This window comes from Triturus cristatus, chromosome 7 (genome assembly GCF_964204655.1).
Source record: "Triturus cristatus chromosome 7, aTriCri1.1, whole genome shotgun sequence".
NCBI classification, from domain to species: domain Eukaryota; kingdom Metazoa; phylum Chordata; class Amphibia; order Caudata; family Salamandridae; genus Triturus; species Triturus cristatus.
This window is the reverse complement of record NC_140590.1, coordinates 1,731,279,544-1,731,301,189: the sequence shown is the minus strand read 5'-3', so window position 1 is coordinate 1,731,301,189 and position 21,646 is coordinate 1,731,279,544. Positions and strand designations below refer to the sequence as shown.

The following is a 21,646-nucleotide window of genomic DNA, read 5'->3' as shown; positions in this document are numbered from 1 at the left end:
AGACTTTAAGACATTGTTTTAGTTGTGCATCGCCAATGAACATAAAATCATCCAAGTAATGACAGACATGTGTGTGGCCACTCCTCACCGAAAAACACCATTGTAGGAACGTGCTAAACGTTTCAAACAAGGCACAAGACACTGAGCACCCCATAGGAAGTACTTTGTCAACGTAAAAAGCTCCATTAAAAAACATACCTAGCAATTCAAAATCCGATGGATGGATAGGAAGTAAACGGAAGGCCGATTGAATATCACATTTTGCTAATTCTGCACCAACCCCTACCTCCCGTACCAATCTCAAAGCGTCATCCACGGACGCATAAGAGACATTGGAATCCTCAGGGGAAATGAAATCGTTAATAGATTGGCCTTCCGGCCATGAGAGGTGTAAAATCATTCTGAACTCACCAACCCGTTTTTTAGGGACTACCCCCAACGGAGATATTATCAAATTCTCCAAGGGGCATTGAATAAAAGGCCCAGCTACACGACCAGCTTGAATATCAGCCTCCAATTTCCGTTGCACCACTTGAGGCAGTTCCTTAGCAGATTTTAGATTGTCAGCCCAACGGTGATCACGAGGCCCTTGGTAGCCAATGCGAAAACCTTCTTTAAAACCCCAAAACAGTTTGGACGCAGCTTCATAATCAGGATAAACTTCCAACCAAGGCAGCAAACGCATCAGATTAATTGGGGTATGAGCCCTTTGACATAAGTTGAGGGAATCCCCCTCCACCCCTTGGAAAACTCCCTGAACCCCCTTGAGGCTGTTTAGCGAAGCATTGGGTGATGGCATGTCTACCGCCACATTGGGAGCACTCGTGTTTGAACCTACAGAATTGCCTAGTGCATGAGCCCCGGTTAAAATTCCAGCAGGCCCCTGGCATCGGCAAGTGACCCCTTCCTGTAACCCCCGCCCCAACTGGAGCGGGGCGAGGCAGAAAGGGCCGATATATAATCGGCAGACCACTTGCAGTGTGCGTTGACGCAACCGGCTGAGCAGAGGACATCCACTGCAGCCAAAGCTCTTGATCTACTTCACCCCACGGTTTATCTTTAAACATACTGATCCTTGCCCTAAATTCTTCATCATAATTAAGCCATGCATAGCCCCCAAACTGCAAATGTGCCTTACGAATGGTGTCCATGTATTTAAACAATGAAATAGCCCTGTCCGGATACCTCTCACAATACACGCTAGCATATATCAAAAAAGCTGCAGTCCAATTTTCTATAGACTTTGGGACCCTGGGCCGCCTAGAAAGTTCCCACTCCTCCTCCTTGGACCCCTCTCTGGCTTGAATATCCCTATGAAGGAGTTTAAAAATATCGACAAATTCATGAAGCCAAATCTTATTATTGGTGTTAACTGACAGATGTATGCCTAATGGCATGGCAAGACCCATATAAGGAAGCTTCTGCCGAGTCCCAGCAGTAGCCTTCACCTGACTTGAACCAGCAGGACCAACCTCAGCAACCCCACTACCCAACGAAGACCTTTTGCTGGATCTATCCGCATTACCTGAAATAGATGTTCGAAAAGCCTTGTCCCTTGTATCCCCACCAAAACCAACCCCCACACCTTAGATGTATTTGACTCGTCCACCCCCACCGAGCCCGGCAAAATTTTGCCTACCCAAGGTTGTGACCAAGCAGCCCACCAATGAGAATTACCTGACGTTAGTTGTGCAGCACGCTTCTGAAATTCCCGAGGATTATCACGACGCTGATAATCGCGATGCCGCTCTTGGTCCGCCGTGAAATCCGCACTTGACTTCTGTAAGACACTAGCAGAATTGGTTGCCCCCGCACCCGTTGAAGGCACGAAAGGAACATGTTCGGAACAACAATCATTACCCCCACGATCCTTTTCTGGAAAAACATCTTCAGTACCATCAAAATAACCCAGACCTTGAATACCCTGCACCTCTGAAGATTCACAAACATCCTTGCTTGTACTTGGCATTTCGCCATCACCCACCCCACCATCGTAAAACTCCCAATTGGTCACAGGCCTCCGATTAGAGAGCCCGGACGCTATATTAAGATCCGCACCTGATCCGCTTGACGAAACTGGCACGTTACCAAAAGGCGAAACCTGTTTCTGAATTGCTTTTCGAGGAAAAACTTGAGCTGCCTGCTGGACTGAATAACCTACCGCCTCCTCGCCGCTCGTGCCAGAATGCGATAACTTACCATGACCAGAGACATGATTACAAGCATCCGCCTCCGAAGAGTCAGGAACAGCATGCTCAACCCAAATCCATTGACCACGTTGAGGACCAAAAGGAGAATCAAAATCCACCTGCGGGTGACAAGGAGGGGGGCGAGAAGCCGGGAAAATGGAGACAATGTCTGAAGAGTTAATAACAGTATCTTCCTGTAAAGGCCCAGCATCTTCCGATGACCTCTGTACCACCGTAGCCACAGTCTCTGACACATCTTCACCCAAAGGGAGACAAGAAGGAGTAACTTGCTCCAAGCCAACTGCTGATGTGAGAGCATACACACCTTTGGACCCAGGGGGGCCCCTAGGTAAAGGGGACACCCCAGAAACTGAAAAACGCTTACCGAAATAAGTTCCCTTCTCTAGGCGTCCCCCACAAGCCTCAGAAGGGATAGAAAAAGATTACCTGTCTAGACAAACCTCCTCCTCCCCACCACTATCGCTAGGATAGTCCACCAAAGCTGCAGAGCGTCCCAATGACAAAACAGGAGGAGCAATGTCAATATTATGCCCAGAAAAGTAACCGGGTCTGTTAAAAAAATACTCTGCGCCCCTCAAAGACGCCCGTTTTGCAGGAGAAGGGGACTCAATAAACATAATGTCAGCACCCTCACTAGACATTCCCCTCCCCTTCCCACCTATACCTCTGCGTGATGATGCAGGCAGGCTTCTAGAAACCGCGCCTCCCCTGGCGCTGACTCGACGACGGGCTCGTCCCACCCGAGTCACAGAGTCCTCCCCAAACTCCCTCACCGTGACTGCTGGTGCAGAGGCGCAGCGCGCTGTCAGGAGCCGGGAATGGGAGCTCAAACGAGCAGGCCTGCCGCGTGGATCCTTAGCTGAAAAAGGGGCGAGTTCACCTCTGGTGGCCATCTCCTGCACACGTCCTTTGACAGGAAGACAAGCTGCCACTGCGTCGCTCACACCTTTCGCCGCCACTCTCTTCGGGCGCCTTACAGCTGAAGACATTAAGTCAGGAACACCAGGGGCCAGTAAGTCCACCCGGCCTGCCTCATACAGAACACGGAGCGCATTCTGAACAGCTGGGTCGTCAGCCATGACCAGCTTCTTTAGTTAAATACCAATTAAATAAATAATGAGGCAAAAACGGCACAAAAAACGACCGTCTCCCTGCCTCAGCGCTCGTTTCCCGCCTAAACGCCTTCCCAACGGTGAAAAACCTAAGCCCCGCCCCCTACCTAACACGTGATTCGCTGCGTGGTCTGTACCATCGCGCGAACCTTCCCAGGGGGACACCCGGCTCGCGCCGCGGTCCCCCCGGGTCCCATTCGGTCTAATGAATCTCTCTCGGGGTCCCTGAAGCCACCCGTACACCTGTTAACTGTATTTAATAACCTTTACCCTAAAATCAGGGGGCTGCTGTAAATTGTAGCCCTTGTGGTGGGACAGCACAGAAGTAGACAGACTCCCTCCAGTTCAGGTGCTGGGAGTGCCGGTGGCACGGGACCGGGCACCGCGCAACCAGCTCCTAGCCCGAGGGGATGCTCCGCAGCTCCCGGTCCAAGGTTCATAAGCCTGCAGCAGCGGGCAGCGACTCATCCTCGAAAGCGCACAGGAAATACTCTAACACTGCCCATATTTGGCGCACCAATCACAAGTGTACTGTGAAGTTGAGATCCAATCCGGATCTGTCCTTGCCTGGCAAGTAGAGCTGAATGAGAGGAAAGGCACCGGCGGTAGCAGTGCGGCTGATGCGAGGGCGTTACTGCGGTGCAGCCATCGCCTCGACTAACACTTTTCTAGTACTTGTACCGTGACTTCCACTGAGCACCTCTGTCAGGGCTGCTCTTCTCGCCATGGAAGCGCACCTGCCATCGGCGGACCGAGTAGGAAACCACACGGACCCGGGCCAGGAGACAGTCGCGCTGCGGGACCCGGGGAACAGCGGCGAAGCGGGGGAAAGAGCCGGGGGTAAGGACGTGATTGTGTGCCGATCTCCGCTTACTGCCCCCGTTCAGGACAAGTGATGGGGGAGGGTGTTTGAGGGCGGGGAAGCTAGAAGGGGAAGAGCGAGGAGTGGGGGCGAGGTGGGTAAGGGGGCGGGCAGCAAACAAAGACATGAGGTGTAAGTTTTTTGTCGGTAACGTAACAGAAGTCACAGGACCGACGGGATATATTTTGGTCGTAGACTGAGGGCGGAGAACATGTGGGGGGGAGGGGGGGGGAACAAATGCATTTCCCCTCTCTTCTGTCAGTCCCATGCCCATTGGCACGTCAATGTACTACCTACAATGGCCCTACACTTGGCCTGTGACCTTCCCTTTTGTTGTGCTGCAAACCTCCAGGATTTATTCTCGCCTCGCCCTCCCCGCCCCAGCTGCCTGCAGTCTGCACTTCCAAGACAAGGGAGAGGGGTAGTTTGTTGTTTGCTGCCTGCATCCTGCCCCTTCTCACTCTCTCCCTCCCCCCCCTACCTTATTTGACTGTTTCACACTGCGCAATTCAGCCACTCAAAGGCTAATGTTTTGTTGAAATGTTTATTTGAAGCAGTTGAAGCCTCGCCCCGAAACACGAAAACAAATATAATAAGACATGGTCTCAGCACACGTCTTGTGGTACTGTCAGATGTGTTGGTCTGTCCTAGGATTTACACAATTAACAATTTAAATACCATTATTTTATCTAATTTCCTTTGTAGCACTACTCAACCCAATCCAGGGTGTCAAAGAGCTTTACATCACACAAACAAATTATATATTGACAATAAATCATTTGCTTAAATCAATTTACAGGGTGTTACATAAGATAGTGAGGGTTACGAGGTGTCACATGTCCTTTCCTTCTTAGCTCACTGAGCTATATTAGAATTATTACAATTTATGAACTGCAAAGAACTAAAGGATCCCTGTGTTCAAAGCAAAAACCCACCTACCCATCTACATAAAATAAAAATCCATCATCTGTGTGTCTCATGATGTACCTTGCGAGAGAAATATTAACCCTCTACTAAACTGTGACTAGACAAAACACAGAACTCTCCAGAAAATGCATTAACCACCAGAATGGTCTTACCGTTCTTGTTATTTGCCTGAGATTTAGCTGGCACGCAAAGATCTCTGCAGCAGGTGCCTTAACCACATAAGAGATTTTAAAATACAGACATTGCATCCAATTAAGCAGAACAAATAGCCTGCCATGTTTCTCCTTGTTGCCAATTTCTTTCTGGTAGAGTTTTAATAAATATATAAGTGAAGACCTAGATTTTACGCTGGGGTTGCATCACTTTTTTGGCACAACTCCGATGCAAAATCTAATTTGTTCAATATTGTACTGCGCTCACATGTACTCATGATAGGCCTGCTTAACATATATGAGGTCTTAGAATCTGATGTGATTTTCTGTGATATCACTTCCTGTAATGTCACGTGGTGTGATGTCACTTACATACTCCCTAACTTGGTTAGTACACCACTTCTTTTTAAGGACTTGTGCCTTGGTGGGAGAAGTCTAATGGGGAACTGGTGTTGGTTGTTTTGTAGGCTACGCATCAATTTTAAATGTTATCCTTGCCTTATTAAGAGGCCAATGTAACTCGATGGGAATTGGCGTAATGGGATCGAATTTCTGAGATAAAGACTTGCATCTAGTTTGGCGTGTAGGACAGTTTTCAGTGGCAAGAGGCAGGCTTGTGAGACGCCCAAAAGGACGGCAGGGCCGAATTCCAGTCATGACACATGACAATATTTTTAGTAGACAAGAGACAAGAATAGCTGAATCTTTTCAGGACCCAGAGGTAATAGTTTGCCACTTTAAAGATTTTGATTATACAAGCAAGCACTCACTCCACCTATGACTGGGGATATGGAGGTCGATGTCAATTGGTCAACTCTTGGCTTACACAGGTGGCTAACCACATCACACGTGTTAAACACAGATGTTAATTCCTCAGGAAAAAGACAGTCAACCCCTTGGGTTAGTGAGGAGCTTAAAGTGCTTTGTAAGCACCTGTAAGAAAACTGAAAGGGATTGGGGTCTTCATTACCTTTGTAATGATAAAGCACTCTACAAGAAGGCTCTAAATATCTAGCATCATGCAATTAAGAAAGCTCAGTCTGACTTTTTTTACAGATCAGATTGACATGTCTCAAAACAAGTCAGATGAGATATTTGAAATCATCAAAAAGTTTATGCACCCAGAAGCCTTGCTGCAGCCTTTAAAACCTTCTCTTAATTTATGTACCCAATTGTTCAACTTCTTTGACACTAAATTCCAAACCATTGTGGATGCTTTACATCTCACGGATGCTGCCTCAATGAGCTTAAGTGAACACAGGCCACTGCAGGTAGAAATAGTGCCCTCTCGTGGACAGTTACTACAGGAATTTGCCTTGATTTCACCTGAGGAGTTCGCTCAATCCTTGAGTGCCTGCAAATCAGGGTCACCACATGACCCCTGTCCTCCTTACATTCTTACCGCCAATTGTACAGCCATCACCCCTGTTCTAAACCAGCTTCTAAATCAGTCAGTTCGTTTGGCCACAGTGCCCAGTGGTTGAAAGCAGGCCAAGTTAATTCCACTTTTAAACAATCCCGCGGCAGACAAGACCAATCTTGAGAATTTTCATCCCATTCACTGTTGCCATCCTTTACCAAGAGTTTAGAGAAGCTCATAAGCAAGCAGCTCCCTGCTTTTTAAAAAAACAAAATGTGCTTCTACACCCTACCATGTTGAGCTTCCGCCAGGGTTTCAACACCTAGACCACACTGTTCGAGGTCTCAAATACAATTAGGCTAGTGGTAGATCAAGGGAAGTAGGTGGCACTGATCCTCCTTGCTCTAGCAGCGGCTTTTGACCTGGTCACACATTTGACGCTCCTGCACCACCTCAAAGCCATAGGTGTCTGCATTTCTGCTTTGGCATGGCTCAGTTCTTTTTGACAGGCATGTCCCAGCCAGTCTGGATGGTTCCATTTGCCTCTGATACTAAACCATTGGGTTATGGGGTCCCTCCAGGGTCTGCACTAAGCCCCACTTTGTTTTCAATGTGCATTTGATCCCTTTGGCACCCCAATTGAATCTTTTGGAGTACAGACAGTATCTTATGCAGATGATACGCATCTGCTTCTCACCCTTGACAGAAGTTCACCTAATGAACTGCATAACTTCCAGACCTGCTTGATGTCTGATAGTGGCCTGCAATGTAATACTAACAAGACATAAATTGTGCTCTTTGTGGTCCCCCGGCCCAGCTGGAACAGTGGCCTTTGGTGCAAGGATGTCCCGCCCCACCTCCCCTTACCACAGTAGCACACAATTTTTGGGTAAAATTTAATACTACTGCTTCTTTCGCCCCCAGGTTGGGCGGGTAGTAGGTACCTACTTTGGCCTGCTAAAAATGTTAAAGTTCCTCTAACTTCTCCCTCTTCCACAGCAGAATACAGTGATCCAGGCCTTGACCACCTCAAGGCTGCATTATGGTAACTCTCTGGACTGGGGCCTACCTGCCTATCTCCTGAATATATTACAGCTGGTGCAGAATGCGGCTACCAGGCTTCTACTACGCCTTCACAGGAGAGCCCACATTCAGCCAGGCCTACAGGAACTGCACTGGTTGCCTTTAACCCCATTGCTGCGGGGGTAATTCCCCCCACGGTGCGGGAAGGGGGGTGGGGGAAGGGCAGGGGGGTGAGCACGGCACTGCAGTGCTCGTGACGAGCCCAGCTCGTCATGAGTCACAGTGGAGCTGTGCTCATGACGAGCTAGGCTCGTCACAACTCCGCCCACTGATTAATTCTCCCGCACAGGTGGGGAATCAATTACGCGTGGGCGGGGCACAGCCGTTATGACGAGCCCAGCTCGTCATGAACACAGCTCCAATGTGACTCATGATGAGCTGGGCTCATCATGAGCACCGAAGGAGATACAATAATGCGTGAAGTTCATAGTTTTGGTTCTGGCACACAGAGCTCTTTACCACAAAATCCCTCAGTATTTATCAACAGATTCACACCTTACCAACCAGCTCAGTCTCTTCGGTCATCCAACTCCGACGGAAAAAGTAGGGCGGTAGCTCATTTTCTTATCTGGCCGCCAGTGAGTGGAATGCCCTCCCAGTTCATCTCCCTGCTTCCAGAGACATTCTGGCCTATAAGACTTCTTAGGACCTGGCTCTTTGGTTCTACCTTTTACTACCTCTGTTATTTGGGGATCAGCCTTGCTACTTAGCGCTGGGACACTCTATTGAGTAGCCGTTGTGCTTTACAAATCTTTAAATAATGATAATTCTGTGTAATTGTTTCATCGGGTTAGGGTTGAAAGACTTTTTGTCCTTGGAGAAGAACAAGATGTATCCTCTTTTTGAGGATTTAGAAAAAATAAGTTCTTTAAATGTTGTAAACGTTTACAAGTACAGAATGAGCGTGTCTATTGGTAAAGACATGTTAAGGTAGATTAGGGTGTTGTCTAGGTATTGTTGGATGGAGTCCTCTTTCCACCAGTTATAACTTGGTGACCATGTGCCCTAATGCAAACACACAAAATGAGACCACACTCCACCAGATAGCTGTCCCAAATCCTCAGCGAACCTTGCTACTCTTTAACCTTCCTCAGAATTTTCCAAACAAATCTGTCTGTCACAGGAGGTGACAGCAGTGACATACCTTTACTTAAGGTAGATATAATAGATGTCACTGCCAGGACACCTCACATCATATTGTCTTTGGTATTAGTGTTCATGATGGCTCAAATGAGCACACAACCATAATAAATAGAAGCCCCATTATTAAAACATAATTTTACATTCTAAACACAGTGCGAACAGAGTACTCCACCATAGCATGTATTTACTGTTTCTAGAATCCTATATGAATTAATGTCTGCCTAGGTTTTCACTATCCAAAAGTGAGCAGTAGGTCACGTTTTTGCCCAGTGTTGACATTGAATCTGTAATGCACATATGTTCTAATTTTCCACAGTGATACTGAAAAGTCCACATTTCCAATGTTAGTTAACCTTTTGTGGTGGTGTTCATTGCTTTTTCTTTGTGTAGGCAAAACTACCCATTTTTCACCAGCATTCAGTTATTTGCACAGTTTAGAAGATGTCATGTTTGTTTAAAAACAATGCGTTATGTTGTGCGAAAGCTCCTCCTCAGACAAACTCATATTTTAGTTGCTCGCTTCCAAGAAAATAGAAGTCATTTCCCTTGACACGTCTGAGACTTTCCCATACTTGTTGCTGTTTGTGTCTGGATAATGCTGTATTTAATGAGAGGAAAATACAAGGTCTTCACTACAGCCAGTGTGAGAACGAAAGTCTCTATTCCAATTCTGGCTCCCCCTCCACTCAAGGTAGGGTGATCCTGGACACGTCGTTCAATTTAACTTAACTTCAGGCACTATTAAACTCTTAGAAAGTGGCAAACTAAGAGGCACATATAAAGTCTCTTTCAGCCCCCCCTTACTGACTATTGGTTGGCTTCATTGTCACCCTTTTTTCTTTCTTTCCATTGATGAACGCATCTCTATGCATGCCAGCTTCACTCCGTCTCCATGTTTCAGCATTCTTCGCTGAAGCATGGCCCAAGTACTGTTTCCTAATCTCTTCTTATCCCAGCTTCCCCTACAAACAAGTTCTTCCTCTTCTCACTTCGCAAAAGTTGTAGGTTTTTTTTTTGGAAACATTTTATTATCAGTAACAAAAATAAAATAATACAAAAGAAATAGCTGGGTACATTAGGCATTGCCTACATCATATGAGTCCAGTGCGGGTCAGTTACACAGGTATAATAATATCACAAAGTGTTGTAAGTTACATACTAAGATATAGCAAGAGAAAAATTTTCAGAGCGCCGATCCCGGCCTTTGCTTCGCCTCCTTGTTGGACCCCTTGGGTTAATCGCTCAGGTCAAGGTCCGAGTCTGGTGTTGGAGGGGCACAGATGTTACCACGGAATGAGTTCCATCTACCCCATACCCGTGCCCACTTTTGGGGACACCCTCTGCGTATGAAGACTGCTTTTTCGGCCAGCATTGAGCTATCCATGTCCCGACACCATCGTCCCCTGTGGGGAGCCGTCGGTACCCCCCAGTGTTGTGCAATATTACGTTTTGCCAGCATGATCCCCAAAGTTGCCCAGTCTTGTGCTGCATGATTCAGGTCAGTCGGTTCCCATATATTGAGGTGGCACCGCTTTGGTTCGGGAGGAGCTGGGAAACCACTCACACTCGTAATTGTGTCCATTACCTCCTCCCAAAAAAATGCTATGTGCGGGCATTCCCAGAATGTATGGTAGAATGTACCCCTTGCCCCACAGCCGCGCAGACAAAGTGGTGTTGTAGCTCGACCGATTTTATAGAGCATAGCCCTAGTGTAGTATGTCCTGTGTAGGACCTTCAGCTGTACCAGCCGTAGCCGGGACGGGATCGCCACCTCCCTCGGGGACGCTAGTGCTTCCTGCCAGTCCTGTTCATCTATGTCTCCAAGGTCTGCCCGCCATTTATCCCGCAGAGCTAGTGTGGGGTCTGTTTGGATATTAATAAGCTTGCGGTAGGTGAGGGAAATGGCTTTCTTGGTAAGGTGGTCCGTAAGAAGACTGTCCTCGAGCAGGGACGATTCAGGAAGAGCCGTGCCTCTAGGTATTGCCCTTGTGAGTGCATGCTTAATTTGTGTATAACGGAAGAGTTCTGTATCGGCCATTTGATATGTCGTCTGTAGTTGAGTAAAAGGCACCACGTCTCCTTTTTTCCACAGGTCCCCAACTCTGGAGATTCCAATCAAGTCCCATTGTGCAAACCCCTTGCTATTGAGGAGTGTACCCAGTTTTGGTGTATCCCACAATGGTGTGTGTTGTGGCATTACTCCTTCCCACCCGAGCGCTCGTTGCGCTATGAACCATGTGTGTATTGTGTGCGCGGTTGGACCCCTCCATATATCTTTTTTGTTCCTGTGGTAAAGGGCCCTTAGCGGTCCCCCAGTCCCAAAAGCATGCCGGTCAAGCCGGAAAGACGGCTCATCCCAGCAGGTTTATTTATATGTGTGGTATTTCCTCATAGTAAACTCTATGTACGTTATTTGTCGCACAAGACACAGATCTTCAGCCTAAGTGCAGCGCAAGTAGTTCTTCAAAGAAGTGGTTAAATACACGAGGCCATCCAGTACCACAACCACAAATGAGAAGTTATTTAGTCATATCTATAATGCACTATTCCATAAAATATGGGAAATAGTGTTTCATAAAGGCATAGTGAATCATACACCCCTCCAAGGCTCAATGTTTTCTTTTCTACCACATCAAGGGAATCTTCACTCAAGCTTCTCCAAGCAATCAAATCATGCATCTCTAAATTCTGTAACCTTTGGGCAAATATTGTGTTCAAAGAGGCCAGGCACCAATAATACTCCCCCCCCCCCCCCTCTCACATCCCAATATTGTCAATGTTATCACACAAAGAGTATGTTTTTCCTCTGAGCTTCTTAACATAAAAGCAAATACACCAACCATACATATTCTTCGAGAAAATGTCCATATCACAGCTACCAAACCAGGTTTACTCCTTTTCTTGATAGCAATAACTATTCACCTAAGATTACTTCACTATTAATATGCAGCTTTCCAAATGTTTCTTGTAAAAAAAAAATCATCATAGGCTTGAGCATGGCATGCACACCTTCAATTATTGTTTCAATTAAATGCTCAATAATTTGCCTCGAATAATCCTTGCATGAGGCATATTTTCTAGTTTTGTGCGCTTTATAGTTTGTGTGCCTCCCTATTGGAAAGTGGATTTTTAGTGGTGGTAATGATGCATCTACCACTGGCAATAAGGCCACTAGCACCGTCTAGGGCTCAGAATAGGTCTCAGAAAATTATTCCTATGCTCAACCCTTGATAGCTTGGCTGCGAGCAGCCAGACTTAACTTCAGAGACAACTATATAAAGCATTTAAAAACACCAACTCAGTAAATTAAGACACCACACCCAATAAAAATCCAACATCAATTTATAAAAATAGGAAATATTTGTATCTTTTAAATGACACCAAACTGAAAAATAATCCAATGTAAGGAACCAGAGATATGATTTTTTAAAGATTAAACACTTTCTAGTGCTTGGAAACCAATGGTGACACTTCTGGACAATTGGTCACCTCTGACCTGGACAAAGTCAAAGTTTGAGGCTGACTGTGATGGAGCCCTGGTCGATTACACTTAGCAGGAGGCCCGTGTCAAGACTTTACGTTAACACTTGGAAACTTTTCTGAAGGATTTCTCACGAGACGTCATGCAGCATCCTCCAGAAGACCGGATTCGGTGAGGGTTCGCTGGATTTCCTTTTTGTGAGGGTCCGGTCACCCCCTGGAGCTTTCTCACAAAAGTTCACCAAACGTTTTCAAACTTCTATAACTTCATCCTGAAGTTCCTCTTAAGGGTACAAAGTCTCCAAAACACAATTCAAGGGTCTGGAATCCACAAGATAGTCCTTGAAAGTTTGGGGAAAGAATTCCCACAATTCACCTGGACAACACCCTTAAAAGTCCACTAGATACACTCCAGGCAGAAGCTGTTGTTGTTGATGCAGTTGAGGTCTGTTAACCTGTTGCTTGGAGGGAATCCACTCTTTAATCCTTTTGAAGCAAGGTGCATCAAAAGGGCTGTATTTACAGATAATGCAGCAGGTGCAGCCAGTCAGAATGCAGGGCCTGATGGTGCAAATCAAGTTTCCAGCTTGGCAAGCCTTTGTCTTAGTTACAGCAGCAGATCTAAACGGCTTTGCCCCTCGCAGATACTTATTTAGTGTCCTCTGGGTCAAGCAGGAGAACACTCCTGTCTAGTGAGGGGCAGGGCAACACCCCAGAGCATGACCATTTCCTCTCGATTGTGGTATTGTGGTCTCTCAGAAAGCACTATCTTTCCAAAGTTCAATATGGCTGAAGTCTCAGCAGAGAGGCAAGAGCTAGCTAAACCAACCTCCAGGATGGCTTGCCTTCCTCCCCCTGGCATCAGCACATTCCTTCCTTAAGCCTGCCATCTGGTTGGGTTCAGAGGGGATGGGTATAAATGGACCAGGCTTCTTCTGCCTGCCCCCTCCTTCCTTTGAAGATCATGGTTTACGACCTCGCTCCCTTGCTCTGGCATTCCTGTGCAGCAGAACCCTCTCCTCCCAAGATGGCCCTTCACAACAGGTGCCACCTATCACTTCATCATCAAAGCCACCTGGCTAATCCACTTTTCTCTTCCCAATCAGAGCAGATCACTAGAAGGCTGAAATTTGGCTTCCAGACAAAGACGTATAACTTTGTTTTGCACATTTTAATATAAATTCAACAACAGGATGTTGTTGGATTTATCAATACCATTCTCCTAAATCCTTGACTGATATTTTCCTGCACAGCCTAGCATTAGTTATTAATTAATAACTGATTGCCATGTTAACCTATGTGGCTGGGGATCTAGAGGAGGGAAAATAAACTAGGCACTTTCTCTAACACCAGGGCCTATAAAACATATTTTATAATGATCCTGGGTATATCTACAGCCCCCCCCCCACCAGAACACCTAGGGGAGACTTTAGGGCTACGGAATATGAACATAAAGTTTAGATCCTCCCTCCACAGTGCTCCTAGCACAAAAGTCATTTTTTGGAAGCAATTTCTCTATACTCAAGGCATATAAACCTCTTTTATAAGGGTCCTTCTTATAAGTACCGGACCCTCACTCCTGGGACACTTAGGGGAGACCCTGGGGGTACCTAATATGCCATAATATTGTAGTTTATTTATTACGTACACCAAAGTTGAGTTTGGGCACATTTTACATTTAAAAGCAGTCCTGCAACAGATAGTGCTGCTTTTAAACTGACCTCAGGCTTCAGCGGTGCACACATGCAAGTGCAGAAATGGCTGCTGGCCTCTAAACTGCCATGCCCTATTATATACTAGGGACTTAAAGGTAGTTTTGACCCCCATGCCTTATTATGTACTAGGGCTTTATAGGGTAGATCATGCCTATCGTAGGGGTATCCTAACCCATAGTGTTCCCTAGTGTATGTATGTTACCCCGAATACTGCCTGTTCCCGGAGCCGCTGGTGCCCTAAGCCCAGTGAAGGTGGGGATGGTGTGGGCACTCCTCATAATCTTCAGATAAGGAGCTTGGCCGGTGCCAAACTGCTGATTAATTACTCCCAGACCCCTGATGCCACACCATACCTTGGGTTCCGTTAAGGCAGTCACTCCTGACGTGGAGGCACCCACTGAGGGACAGATGTAAAACATTAGAATACTCATCTCCATTAAAGGCAGAGGGCACACTTCAATTTCAGACAAATTGATCCTACGTAGGACAAGGTTCACCTCATATACCTCGCAATGTGTTTCACATTTTTTGTTGTGGGAAATTGGGCAACAGATGCACTGGGGTGGAAGTGTGGAGTGGGGGTGATATTCAGGGGGTTTCTGGGGATTTTGTTTAACAAGTTTGCGCTCTTTTGTTCTGACTAATTCCTTGCATGCTCTGCACTTTTTGCCACAATCTGAGCGAAAGTCCCATTTTATCCTTCTTAACCCTATGCACGTACCCAGTGGCTGAATTCAGCCTTCTCCTAAGCGTACAGTGGTCCTTGCATTCCTTGAATGCCACCAATCAGGATTTGCCTTTTTACAGGAGATGCGACTCATGGGCACCCATTGTCCTTCCCTTCGTAGGTTTGGATGCAACCATGCCTGTCACTCTAGTTTCAGTAGGGGCTCCAGGGGGATAGCGATACTACTTCACAAACCTCCCCCTTGGTGTTTACCCAAGTCATCCACAATGCCCATGGCAGATATGTGGGTTGGCGGGGTCACTAGTGGGGAAACCATACAATATCCTCCCCACCTACATTGTCAAACCTTCAAGGACCTCACTGAACTAATCGCTACAATTCCATACGGGGTACTGCTTATCAGGGAGGACTTTAATGCCACCTCGGACATAGACATCACTGCCCCCCACACACAGCTAAAGGGATTTGTTCGAGGGCTTTTTGTCTTAGGTGTACTCACTAGGGATGTGTGGTGCTTGGCGGGTGTTGGATCCTCAGGAACAAGCATACACCCACACCTCTGCCTCCACAATTTTTTTAATTATCACATATTGACCACATACACCTTCTGGCCACAGATATGACCTCCTCATCCCCCGTGGTATCTCGGATCACTCTCCCATGCCGCTTCGATTTGGAGTTGCGCGGCAGTGCAGAAGACCCATATGGCATCTTAAAACCTGTTTGACGATTTTCTGGACTACCTGTTGGAGGAGTTGCGCCCCTACTTAGTCATTAAAGACAGGACAAAAGGGGAGCACCCTGTGAGTGGCGAGCAAGGCTGTGCTTCATGCATGACCATGTCTTACCTTACATATGCAGACAGGGTCTGTCACAGACGTATGATGGAATTGGGAACTCGCATCTCATTTTGGAGGAAACAGTGGCATCCAATGTGATTAAGTCCATGAGCCAACAGTTGAAAATAGACTGGACCTCCCTACATTAAGTCGCCTTCATGAAGCCAGTCTGTGTTGGTGAGCATCTCTTTACTGTGTGTATGAGCATGGCACAAAGAGAAGCACACTCCTATGTAGATTGGCTGCCAGAGGCACTAGCCCCCGATTTGTTCCCTCTATTGCTGAAGCTACTAGATCCTCGGTCACTGGTCCAGAGGCCATTGCAGTTGTCTTTGCACATTATTACCAAACACTCCATGCCTGGCATGCATGACCTGCCTGTTAACTTGCCCAGACTCTCCTACCTGATGTCTCCCTCTCCCAGTTCACTCAGACCCAACGGGCAACTCTGGACTCCCCCAAAACTGAAGTGTAGAGTCTGGCTGCGATTCAAGACCTGCAGCCCAGTAAATTCCAAGGCCCTGATGGTTTTCTCCTTGAATATTGTTCCAAACTCTGTAAGGTTGTTGTCCCTCATCTGTTTCCCCTCTATAAGGAGGCTGGGAGTACTGGTTCCCTTTCTACAGATCGGGACCTTGTCGCCATAGTGGTCATTAATAAATCTGACATCAAACTGTTCCTCCTTCTGCCCTATCTTCTTGATCAATACTAGCATCAAGATTTATGCTAAGCTCCTTGCTAACAGACTACAGCCAGTACTTAATACTCTGGTCCACCCGGATCAATGTGGCTTCATGCCGTACTGTAGCACAAGACATTGCATTTCTCGAGTCCACACGGCCCTTGCTAGTATCCAAGACATCAGGGGAGCGACTTCTCTGCTGCTTGTGGGCTTTGAAAAGACCTTTAACACTGTGGATTGGGGCTACCCTGACTCGGTGCTACATTACATGGGCTTTGGTGCCACGCTTTGTAGATTGGTCAGGCTCCTATACACGCGGCCCTCAGCAGAAGTCCTCATCAATGGGGTGCTGTCCCATGAATTCCCAATTTGTTATGGAACTTGGCAGGATTGCCCACTCCCCCCTCTCCTCTACACGCTGGCCATTGAACCCCTGGCCTGTATCATTTGTTGTGATGCTCAGCTGCGTTGTTGGAGTGCATCGCTCAACATCAGTATCGCTCTTTACGCGGTCAACCTCCTTCTCTTTTTGGCTGACCCTTTGACATCGGGTTTGCGTATACTGGAAATCCTGTGACTCTTTGGGGTTGGAAATAAAACCCGGGTAAATCAATCCTAGTGTCTATACGCAGGGACAATGCTGTGTATGACTGGCAGACTGATATAGCGATCTGTCGCCTCAGGTTCAAATACTTAGGAGACCATATAGCCACTGTGCCTGAGCTCACACGCATTCTTAACCCTGAGCCCCCTCCTCCGGGCAACTAAAACCAGCCTCAACCTGGTCAGCTCTGCCCCTTAACATCCTGGGAAGGATTGCACTTATAAAGATGATGCTGCTCCCGTGACACCTTACAAAACTTTCCACTTCACATTCCTAACAGCGGGTTAATTTAAATCACGGCTGGACTTTGATCTTTCCTTTGTAGAGATCGACCCCCCCCACACTTATCGCACTTACTAAATGTTGCCTATCCATATATGGTGGTCGCCTGGGTGCGGTGGACCTCCACCTGTATTACTGGGCGTCCCAGCACCTGGTCATCAATGATTGACTGATCGGTGGGTCGAGTGACCCAGCATACCAACTTGAATTGTCTCACTTGGGTCTGAACGGGGTGATACACTACCTCACAGTAGACCGATCCCTCTCAGTACTATGGAGGTTACCAAGAAGGCTTTCCTGATAGGGCAGGCATCCAACAGACAACTTGGGTGGGGCAGGACACTGACCAATCAGACCCCCCTCTTGGGAGGGTGCTGGATTGACCATACCACACGATTGGAGACGTTCCAACATTGGGATCTTATTGGGGTCACGGTCCTGAGGGATGTGTGGCGGGGCTCCTGCATGCACTCCTTTGCGGATCTACTTGCCGATCAAACTTTTCCAGATGCAGTTCCATAAATATCTGCTATGAGACATGTGCTTGGTAATTATCAGGCTCACTTGATAGACTTTCCAGAATTTAACTTCCTGGAGGCCAGACTGCTGATGGGAGGCCTGAGTCGTGGCGGTGGGGGACCTATTTGCTTTACCATTCTCTGGGCTGGACTGAGCAGAGCTGGAAGGGATGCGTTGGGGGACTAGAGGATGTTAAATGTCCGGAGGCTTGCATGGCCCCCAGATGCTTGCTATTTTAGTAGATTAGTTCAAATACACTATTTGCGCATCACTTACATGACCCCCTCCCCCCCCCCCCCAGGTTCTGGCATGCAGGCCTTCTCTTTGAACCAAAGTGCACCCGCTACTCCTATCCCAAGGCAGACTTCTTCCTTGTAGTGTGGCAGTGCCCTTTGATTGCCCACTGCTGGAGCCCATAGGTAGAACCCTTTCTAGGATCCTAGATCGACCTGTCATGTTGACGCCGAAGATTGCCCTCTTGGGTCTTTTACATGAGGTTGCCGGAATGCAGGGCAATACAATAGAACACTAGTTGGGCTCGCCACGCGGGTGGCTGAGAGATGGCAAGAAACTGGAAGTTACCACAGCCACCTAGCCTGGCGCTGGGGAGATCCGGCATGGATTGGTGCGCCTAATGGGAAGAATTGATCTATCTCACTTGGGGCTGTACTTGGATATTCTCAAAATTTGAGGGGAAATGGTTGGAGTGTTCTGGTCTGTTCTACGCCGGAGGATGTGCCAGCGGGTGCTCTGGATCCCTCATAATTGCTGATGATTAGGGACGGGAAGGCGGGGTTTGAATTGTAAGCTATTGTCGTTATACTTTTGTTGTTGTCTCTTAATATAAATCAGTAAAAATGTTATGTATAAAAAAACACTCCATCAGGTCTGAATCTCTTATTCAAACAATCTTCTTAATTCAAATTAGTAAAACAGGGTTTTTCCAGATCATGATGCCCAGTATGTTTGTGAAACACACTTGGCCTAGCAATGCTGAGACAATGCATCTTCAATTGACATTTCTTTCCCCATCGCTTTTCATCTTAGTTGATTTGTTCACACAGTAATGTGCATAGAGCCTTTATAGGTAGTTCTTATCCTTTTGACTTCTTTGAAACCCCACAGAGTCACGACTGGTAGCTTGGGGCCTGACCTCGGCAATTACAAACATTTAGTTTAAAAATTATACACACGAATACAGAAACACTTAGAATTAAATACGTACACAAATATGTTGAAATATTTGATTTAATTTTGCAACCAAATATACAAAAATCCCAACTTCAATAGGAAGTGTGGAGGTTTATAGAGTTGTATTTTAATTCTAAAAGATTGTGATCTACTAGATTCTATCTGTCACTTTGTCTTTTTTGCTCCTAACACATTCTCTTTTTGACAGCAAATGGACGCAAACCAGGGCTTGACCTGAGCCAGATTAACCAAATTATACTTGTGCTGCTCAGACACTTTTTATGTTTTTTAGTGTTCAATTCAAATTCCCCCATATTTTATAGAACATTTTAAAATGTTTAGTTTTACATTTTCTTCAACTATCAGTTAATATTTCATTTTCAAAACTTGCATAAAACCTCTGCACTAGATGGTCCTGTAAAGAACCCCAGTACTAGATACTAGTTGATTAGTATAGGAGGATGAATTTATAAATGTCAAAGGTTTTTATTGTACGTTCTTGAGTTGCACGTTTGTAACCCGTATTAGGCCCAGCAGATCAGCGTTATTATCACAGTGCATAAATATTTCATAATCCAGTTATGTTTAAATAGGAATTCTGGGTCAGAGTGTTGCATTCACCGAATGAACGTCTGTTTCTTTTGTAGGTCATAAGTGGTCGGACTGTGGGCCAAAAGTGCTGAAAGGAGTGACCAGATTCCATGTGGTGCTGGGACTGTTGGTGGGGGTGGTCCTCGTTGCAACGGGTCTCGTAGCGTACGTCATAGGTGAGTTGCTGTCACGTTGTCTACTTCCCTCCTTGAAGGCGCCGATATTTTTCTCAACTCTTGATAAAGGGATCCCAGATTCATCCTGGCAATATGCACTGTATAATATAGACTTTCAATATCAGGAAAAAAGGCTATAGCCTCCCATCAATACGAACACCAGTCAGTAACTGTTGAGAAGACTATTAGTATGAAGGAACTGAAATTCTGAAGCCCGGAAGAACCAAATTAATTTCGTGAAACACGTGTTGGCTTGGCTGTTCTGTACCACTACTATGTGAAGAGAACTTTGTGATCAAGCCTATGATGTACATAAAATGTTACTTCTACCAAAGTTGAAGACAACTTTTTCGTGTCTGAAAAAGGATGGACGATAATAAAAGAATTTTGCATGGACACTTAAGATGCAAAGAGTGTTTTTCTCAGTGCATAACCTAATGTGTGACTATTCCATGAAGTGAAAACGGGGATCTGGGAACTAGTGCCAGGCATTTCTCTAAACGTCCTCTGTTGTTGATGTTATATACACAGTTTTATATAGCGCCAACTCCATCCGAAGGAATTGGAGCACTGTACATGAGCACCAGTTACATTACACAAGGAACGATTCATTTTCGGTAGGCATGGGGAGATGAAGCCATTTCCCCAGAATCACAGGATGTTGAGCCTGCGCTGAGACGCAAACTTGGTTCCCTAGTTCCAAAGTCGACACCTCTGGCTGTTATGCCACATCCTCTCCACTATAGCGCAAACTCCACAGGAAGGTCAAGTGCTTTACATGAGCTCATTATAGACAGGGAGATTAGGTGAATAATGAATAACGAGGGGGGTTAAACCTTAGTTTGCACTGGTAAATCTTTAAAAACAAGCAATCAATACAATAGCTATTATTGAATTCCGACGCTCAACTTCATGTGGTCCACCGTCAGGCCACCATCGTACCAAGAAATAAAACAAAATCCAGAAGGAGCGCCGCTTTCAAATCAATCAACATTAAAATATTGTAGTCCAAATAATCAGATTCCGATGTCTGCTTCGTGTGCATTTCTTTTATTTTCAAGAAATTTATTATCCTCAAATTGTTGAAATAATTTGTAGTCCAACAGAACAATTATAGATTGTACAGCCTACGCGTTTCGTCCCTCATAGGGACATCATCAGGGCTGTAAAGTAGAGAAAAACATAGAATCACAATCAATTTCATACAGAAGCACAAAACCTGCCTATTTAACAGTCTGCAATTTCGGAAAGAAACACCTACAACAAACAACTTGTTCAAGTAATAAATGCAACTATTTTGCATCAGTTTTAAAAAATCTAATTGGCTATTGATATTATAGCCACAAGTAATGTTATCAGAGCTATTACTCCTACAAATCCCTACAATCCATCAACCCATCCAAGTAATTTGAACAATTCATCCTCCAAAGAAGCTATATGATAAAACAGAAACCTACACTGCTTGCCCCTATACCCTAACACATTACTAATAAAAAGAAAATATTTAACATACCTCCCATATTCCACAATCCAATTAACTGGAAAATCATAAGAATATTCTCTTATCCTTCCTGGATGACAGAATTCCCTTCCTCTCAGAATATCTAAGCGAAGTCTGTATGAAAACACACATTGGCATCCCTTTCAGTGTTACATTGGAACCCAATATTATTTAATCCTTCTGCTACTTTCCTCTAATAATTGTCTAATAGTAAGGCCTCTCACCTCTAGCGTTTCAAAGGTAATTGTTTTCTTTTCCTGATCTTATCGTTAATAACGATATTTTCTGGCCCCCAACCATTAGGTAATCTGTCAAGAATCGGTGCAAGAATTGTGTTAGGGATATACTTCCTATTCATAATATACACAGAATCCACTTCTTATTCCACAATACTTTATCCATATCCCCAGTGCCACACTAATCTCACCTATATCTTTGATCTTCGCATCTGAAATGTTCCCAGCAGCAAAGTCTTAGTCAGTATTAATACACGATCCCAATCAGTATCTACAAAGTGTAAAATCCACCA

The 21,646-nt window shown here is 45.8% G+C and overlaps 1 protein-coding gene across 1 annotated transcript in view; it reads left to right on the top strand.

Moving 5' to 3' along the window:
- Positions 1–21,646, top strand: part of LOC146812921 (C-type lectin domain family 2 member B-like) — a 131,868-nt gene that overhangs the window by 57,501 nt on the left and 52,721 nt on the right. Inside the window, exon 2 of the mRNA XM_085619977.1 lies at positions 19,497–19,616. Within this exon, the coding sequence (XP_085476103.1) occupies positions 19,497–19,616 (120 nt within the window). The remainder of the gene's footprint in view (positions 1–19,496; positions 19,617–21,646) is intronic.